At 51.6% G+C, this 7,817-nt stretch overlaps 1 protein-coding gene across 2 annotated transcripts in view; it reads left to right on the forward strand.

Annotated features, from left to right (window-relative positions):
* The first annotated feature begins 7,501 nt into the window (after positions 1–7,501).
* Positions 7,502–7,817, forward strand: part of PSMC1 (proteasome 26S subunit, ATPase 1) — a 12,567-nt gene continuing 12,251 nt past the window's right edge. Inside the window, exon 1 of one of the 2 annotated variants that reach the window (XM_023765119.1) lies at positions 7,502–7,612. In XM_023765119.1, coding sequence (XP_023620887.1) covers positions 7,610–7,612 — 3 coding nt within the window. In that variant the 5' untranslated portion in view covers positions 7,502–7,609. The remainder of the gene's footprint in view (positions 7,613–7,817) is intronic. The other variant, XM_006101675.3, reaches the window with a different exon arrangement.

The raw sequence follows: 7,817 nt of genomic DNA on the forward strand, positions 1-7,817 counted from the left end.
TCTGGATGATGTCCGTTCCATCTTTTAGTTGTATTTTTGAAGTGGTTGTTCGAGGCAGCAAACTCCGGCATTAACCTATGCCGCCATCTTGGTTTCCTCAGTTCTTTCTGAATTGAAAGCAGGTCCCTGGAGAGAAGGTTCCCGGGACATTAATGTGGGTGACTATTGATCAGCCAGTGCTCCTAATAGGAGGGGGCAGATATAGTCCGAGAGCCCGGGGTGTCCGCGGGGGACAATGTTGAAGGGGCAGGAAGTGGTTGAAGGCAGAGTTGGAAGCATTGCTGAGGGCTGGGCTTGACCTTGGGAACTCTTGTTCCATGAGCTCTGCTGGGACGGACTCCTCATTCCGCACTAACTGGATTCGTGGTAAATGGCAGAAATAAGTGGACAAATAGGCTGACAGGTTAAATGAGTTTAAAATCAGAAGTGAAATTCAATGCACAGAGCCCCAGTCTCTGCAGGAAGAGGCCCGACTGTGTTTAGTGGCGCACAGCCAGGCATGCCCCGCCTTCAGGAGCTCACCCCTAGGGAGAAAGAGGCAGAAGTGAACAAATAATCACACATTAGTGTCACACGAAAGGGACGATGGGACTACAGAGTGGGAAAACGATGCCTCAGAGAGTCAGAGATGACTCCATGAAGAGGTTCGAGTTAGAGTGGGTCTTGAAGGATGTGTAGGAGCTCACCAGAGGGAGGACCAAGGAGCACAGGTGTTGGGAGTCAAGCAGCCAAGGTTCCAATCCCAGCTCCATTCTTTACCATTCGTGTGACCAGAGACAAGGTATGTACCTCTCTGAGACTCGAATGGCTTATCAATAAAATACCTACCATGAGGAGTTTGTGGGAGGTATTAAAAACCAGTAATACACATAGAGTATTGAGGTGCTGCCTGGCCCCTGTAGGCTTTTTGTAGACAGGAGCCACTCAGAGGAGAAGGTGCATTAGAAACTGAGGGTGTGTATAGACCAGCCGTGGGCAAACTACGGCCCGCGGGCCGAATCCAGCCCGTTTGAAATGAATAAAACTAAAAAAAAAAAAAAGACCATACCCTTTTATGTAATGATGTTTACTTTGAATTTATATTAGTTCACACAAACACTCCATCCATGCTTTTGTTCCGGCCCTCCGGTCCAGTTTAAGAACCCATTGTGGCCCTCGAGTCAAAAAGTTTGCCCACCCCTGGTATAGACGCATGTGGGAGGGATGAGCCACACAAAGGCAGGGGCGAGGGTGTGTTGGAAGGCTGTTGGAGCCCAGAGAACCTGGCTTGTAGTTTCTTGCAGTCCTTGACATAACAGCGGTGTGATCCTGGGCTAGTGTGTAGCTTCTCTGCAGCTGTCACAGCCCGGCCTCATAGGGCGGTTGTGAGGATGCGATGAGTTCGTGCAAATAAAAGGTCCAGCACAGAGTGAGCCATCAGTAAATGGCAACTCTCATTTCATCGTTGGAATGGAATTAAGAACCAACAGGTTGTAATCTGGCGCCCCACCCACATGGATAGTATTTATCACCAGGGTTTTCTCTTCATTGTATCTCTCCATTGGAATGTGAGCTCTGTGTCTCATTCACTGCTGTGAGCCCAGCGTCTAGCAGAGTTCCTGACACATAGAATATGCTCCATGGAGATATGTAAGATGGATGGAAGGGTGGCTGGATCAATGCATGGATGCATGGATGAATGGATTGATGGGGGGATGGATCCATGGATGAATGCATGGATGGATGGATGCATGGATGGGTGAATGGATTGATGAGGAATGGATCCATGGATGGATGCCTGGATGGAGGCATGGATGCATGGGTGAATGCATGCATGGATGGATGGATGAATGGATTGATGGGGGGATGGATCCATGGATGAATGCATGGATGGATGAATGCATGGGTGCATGGATGGATGGTTGCTTGGTTTGGGAAAAGCACAAAGCTCATTTCAGGGAGAACTCCAAGCACAGCTGTGACTGTGGCTCACCTCCAGCTGCTCTTAACGCTCCAGAAAGGTTTCCAGCAATGGCCCTGGGAGAATGGAGCCAGAGGAGGCAGGTGGGGGTCTTTACAGGTAGGTGGGAGAAATGGGCATAGGAGGAGCTCACCCCAGCTCCTGAACACAAGTGCGGGGTCAGCTGGACCTTCAAGGGGACCCTTGTCAGCCCCCAGCTACCGGCCCTAGGGAGCCTGGAACCCCCCCCACATAGTGCTGATGGGAGCCTGGCCTGGGCCCCCAGGAAGGTGGTGGGTAAGTGGAGGGGTGTGTGGCCTCTCCATCTGCTCAAACTCTGACCATTCTTTGTCACCCTTTTCTGAATGTTAGGAGACCCGTGTTCAAGTCTGTTTCTGCCCCTCCCTACTGTGGCACTCGGGCCACTTACAGGACCGTCAATGCTTTAATGTCCTCAGTTGTAAATGGGGTGAGTGCCCGGGACAGAGGAGGCACTCGATACTGAAGTCTAACCAGTGTGAGGCCTCCAAACACTCCATTTGCTAAGGAGCCAGTACTTTGTGACACCTACTATGTTCCAGGTGCTATTCTCGACGGCTTTCATTTAGTACTCAAAGCAGTCCTAAGGGAAACACTTTCATTCCCATTTTACAGATGAAGATCTGAGACAGAGACTTAAGGAAGCTTCCCAGGTCATATGGCTATTAGGTGCTATTCATGTGGCCATATTCTCAACCTCCAAGTCCCTGTGAAGGCTCCAGGGAGCACCCTCACTGCTATTTGAGCCCCACTGTGTGTCATAGATCCGGGTAGAAGTCCTTGGGTGGGAGGCGTATCTGTTCGCTTTGGCTACAATAATACTACATAGCAAACAACATCAGAACTTCAATGGCAAACAACAGTGAGCTTTGATTTCGCTCCCATGTCTGGTGTCTGCAGCCGGGGATTGGCTGATGTGGGCCGGTCTCACTGGAGGTGGCTCTGCCCCACAGTCTCTCCCCCTCCCCCTGGGATCAGCAAGCTGCCCCAAACTAGCTTCTCCCAGTGATGGCTGAGGCGTGTGTGTGTGTGTGTGTGTGTGGGGGGGGGGGGGGGTGCAGGTAGAAATCGGTAAGATTAAGCATACCATCACTTCATCCCATTCTATTGGCCAGTGTAAGTCACATGGTCAACCCAAAGGCAAGGGCAGGGAATTAAGCTCCACCTACAGCCGTGAGGGAGCCGCTGTCCTGAGGGAAGAGATGAATTGGGTGGCCGTTCTTCCCTCCCTCTTGACATCCAGGAAGCAGCAGGACAATGTCAAGTTCCCTGCAGAAGACAGCAGAGCCCTGGACCTTCCACCTCCCTCTCATCAGGATGAAGGGGTGTCGCTCTGATGAAACCCCCCTCAGTGGGTTGTGGGAAAACATTAGCTGTGGTTTCTCTTCACATCATTGTCTCTGATAATGTTAATGATACCATAACGCACAGTTGTCTGGGTCTTGAGGGATCACAAGGTTCTCATTATCTTCCTGATCGGCACGTCAACCCCACGGAGTGTGCGGAGGAGGGAGGGAGCCTAGGAGAATGTATAATTAATAACAACAGTAACAATAATTGTACTTTCTTCAGCTCTCGCTGTGTTCCAGGCACTGATTTACACAACTGACTCATTTAATAGAAGAGGAATGGCGCATCACCGGGGCTCTGGGATCGGAATCTGCTTTGGAATCTCAGGACTTCTGCCTCCCAGCTGTGCAGCCTTGGGCAGCTTACTTAACCTCTCTGTGTGCATTTCCTGAAGCTGCTGGAACAATGGCCACATACTTTGAAACAACAGAAATGTACTCTCTCCCAGTGCTGGAGGCTAGAAGGCCTCTTTTTATTCAGACACCAGTCACACTGGAGTAAGGGCCCTTCCTACTCACAAGCAACTCCAGTATTAACCCACACGACTTAGCTAATTACATCTGTAGTGACCCAACTTTCAAATAACCAAATACAGGCCCAGTCTGAGGTTCCGGGGAGGACAGGAGTTGGGAGGGGGGTTCCATCCGAGCCAGTACACTCTGCAAGCCTCGTTTTTCCTTTCGCATCTGTAAACTGGTGCTATTCGTAGCTGCTGTGGCTGGGCTTGTTGTGAGGATGGGATAAGACAAATGGCTGGAAAGCGGTCAGCACGGAGCCTGGCACAGTGAGCGCTCACCACATACAGCGGGTCCCAGGATAATGTCACTTCCTTCAGCATCCTTTCAGGATAATGTTGATGAGGAAAAAGAATGGATTCCTGCTGGTGGCCACTGTCTGTGTGCTTTGCACGTTCTGCCTGCGTTCTCCCCTGGTTCTCTGGTTTCCTCCGGCGTGCCCACTTGCCTGAGTGTGTGTGTGTGTGTGTGTGTGTGTGTGTGTGTGTGTTCACATGCACCCTGCCATGGGAGGGCATCCTCTCCAGGGTAGGTTTTGCCTTGTGCCCTGAGCCACCAGGATGGGCTCCAGCCACTACCCCCTCCCCCGACCCACCCCCTGGCCTGAACTAAAGTAAGCAGGTTGGTAAATCATTGTCTTGCTTGTTTTTATTCATCTTTCTAAAATGTGTGGCTAGCTCACATTTATTCCAATGTCTGATATTAGAAGTCCTTGGGGTCTTTATTTAGAAGTTGGGTGATGCTTTGTGACCAGCAATATGTCGTAGGAACTTAACTCTGACTTACATCGATTAGCCTGTGGTAAAATTGGTTTGGTTGTGTGTCGTGTGCTCAAAGCCACCGTTTCCAAGAACCCGGGGACAGCACGGAGTGAGCACTTACTGTGGAAACTCACCGTCCACCGTCACCATCACTGTCCCCACGTTAGAGTTGAGGAAATGAGGTCCAGAGAGACCAAAGTGCTTGCCATCCGCAGAGCCAGGTTTGCTAATTCCTGAGCCAGCGTGCCCTGCGTGCAGTAGGTGCTCAATAAATGCTCCAGGACAACAACCTGAAATCCAGTGGTCACACACCCAGCCATGGAGCCCGGGGCCCCTGGGCTGGAAGGAGAAGGAACCAGGAGGGTTCCTCTGGCTGGGTGGGATTGGCCCACCTCCACCCTCTCAGCTGTCTGAAACCAGCTCCTAATCCCACTGCTGGTGCTGGCTGGGGAGGGCTGACACACCTGGGTAATGAGGTTTACTATCAATATTGCTAATTGGAGCCCATAAATTAGTCCATCGCTGCTGGCGGCTGTGTAGTGCCTGCTGCATGGCCCCAGGGGGTTTGCTGGTCTAGAAGGCTTTGCGGAGACAGAGAAAGCCAAGTTTTGACACTTGGTCAACACTCTTCTTAACCAACTGCACCTCATCTTCCCTCCACAAGGGGTTCCCAGGCGCAGCTGATTTCTCCCAGGATCGGGTTGGGTGGGCGTGCCCCGGAGGTGGCTATGCTGACAAAGGAACAGGTAGTTCCACAAAGGGTTCAAGTTAGAGGTTTACCCACCTACCTTAGCAGGGGGAAGAGAGGGGCAGAAACAACGTCTAAGGGAAGAACAAATAGGTGTTTACAGAAAAGACACATGGGTTTTAGAACAAATGGAAGAGGAGGAAGCTTGTGATATTGTGGAGACAGGTGTGAGCAGTCTTCTCTGGAGCCATAACCCCCAGAAGGGAATTCCAGTCTGTTCCCTGTGAGTCTCTCTCCTGGAGGTGGGCACGCCCACCGAGGGAATTCACGGCGCCCCATTTCCCGAAGTTGCTGCTTTTAGTCCAATAAGAGAGGCTCCAAGAAGGCATCTTTCTGCATCTGTTGAATCTCAAATGTTTTCAGCTTAAAATAACCTTCATACCAGCTCTAGGGTTCTGAGTGGGTCCCCAGCTGAGTGGTTCTGAACTGAGACCTGAAAGTTAAGAGGAGGAAGCCAGGCAGAGATGTCCCCAAGCAGAGGGCATGGGGTCCCCGGGACTGGCTGAGTCATTGACCGACTGGATGGGAAGTTGCAGAATGTGAACTTTAGGGTGCGTCCTAAAACTCTCTGGATTTTCTTTTTTGTTAATCCTCACCGGAGGACATTTTTTCTTTTGCTTTTCAGAGTGAGAGTGAGAGGAAAGAGGGGAAGTGGGGGAGAGGGAGAGAGAGAGAGAAGGAACATTGATGTGAGACACATCAACTAGTTGCCTCTCGCTCACACCCTGACCCAGGGGAGAGAGCGAACCAAAACCCAGGTACATGCCCTTGACCAGGAATCGAACCTATGACCCTTCCATGCGCAGACCGATGCTCTAACCACTGAGGACACCGGCCAGAACTCTGGATTTTCTTGACAAATAGGGCAATGAAGATAAAGGTTGGGAACCAGAGTATCTAAGTTAGACATAACTGCCCATCAGCGGTATGGTCTCAAGCAGATCACTTAATGTCCCCGAGCCCTAATTCCTCATCTGCAAAGTGAGGGTAATACAATCAACTCAAAGCACTGGTGTTGGTCATCTGAGCCCATGCCCACGAAGGCAGTTCGTAGGTACTTGGCAGTGTAAGTGCAAAGTTTTTAGCTTTAGTTATCTTTGAGAATCACGTGCCTAAGGGGACGGGTGGGGTGCAAAAACGAGGAGGGGGGAGTGGTGACTAGAGGCCCAGGGGCAATGGAGTGGTCTGGTTCCAGCACCAAGAGGGGCTTGGGCAGTACCAGTATCTCTCCTGCACGGTGGGCCGCCAGGTTCAGCCTGGGCAGGCGGACAAAAGGTGGCCGCAGAGATGCCAGCAAGTAGATTCCAGAAGCAATGCTTGAGCCTTTGAACCGGACAGAGGCTAAACACCAGGCTTCCTGGGCAAAGGGCTCAAGGGCCACGGTGAGAACGAGGGTGGGTAACCCCGGAGGAGGGTGAGCAAGGAGTGTCACAACCATTTGGGAGCGAGGAGCAGGGAGGGACCAGCTCCACAGGAACTTCTGATAGGGCCACTGCGCAGTATTTGGCTGTGGCTCCCTCTGCTGGTGAGTATGTGAACTGCATGTGCCCATCAGCCGCCAGGAGAACTGATCACCATTCATTCATTCATTCATTCATTCATTCATTCCTCCTTTATCACCAAGTATAGGAGACACACGGGCAGCCAAAGGGGTGCTTGCCATCTTCCCGATGTCCTGGTGGGTATGATAAATGACGAACTTAACCAACGAGGTGCAAGATGAGGACTTTATCGGCGTCATCGCAAGACACAAGTCATCAGAAAGGAAAAAAAGATTTAGGTAATCAATAAGACAAAGAAATGTTCTCAGGTGAGCGGGTTAATTCCAGAGGCCAAATAATAACTTAAATGTTGATGCACAAGCATACATCAACCCCGCAGTTCCGAATGCCAGTCCAGTTCTTGGAGCAATAAGGAAAAGTTCTTCCCGGTTACGGTTTTTGCACGTTTAAAATAACTTATATTCTCACAATTATCTTAGTTCTCTGACAGTCGAGGTTATTCTCTTCAGTTGTTGAGACAGCCTAAAAACTGCGATTTAGACTTTTTTTTTTTTTTTTTCAAGTAAAATATAAGGTTCACATGTTGTAAGATACGGTTGCCCCAACTCTCCCAAGCGAAGCCTTGGCGCGCGATTTTATCCCGCGGGGTTTGACTCCTACGGGCCCCCGTAGCGTCCCCGGGCTGCTTCCGTTTCTGACGCCTGCCGTGCTAGAGCACTTCCGGCGGCGGCGGCGGCTCCTGCAGCCGAGGCAAGATGGTGAGTGACTAAGGCTTTCGGCTGGTGGTCGCGGTGTGACGGGGTCCGAGCGGCCCTCCCGCTGCCCTGCCCGCCGGCCCGCTCTCCTGGGGGGACGGAGGCTCCGGGCGACGGTGCTCGGGTGCGCCGCGGGCCCGTGCCGACCTGCGGGCCTGGCTCGGGAAGCTGGGGCCGGCTCGGCGCGAAGGGTCCCCTAGGAAAACCG

Source organism: Myotis lucifugus, unplaced genomic scaffold (genome assembly GCF_000147115.1).
Source record: "Myotis lucifugus unplaced genomic scaffold, Myoluc2.0 scaffold_377, whole genome shotgun sequence".
Taxonomy (NCBI): Eukaryota; Metazoa; Chordata; class Mammalia; order Chiroptera; family Vespertilionidae; genus Myotis; species Myotis lucifugus.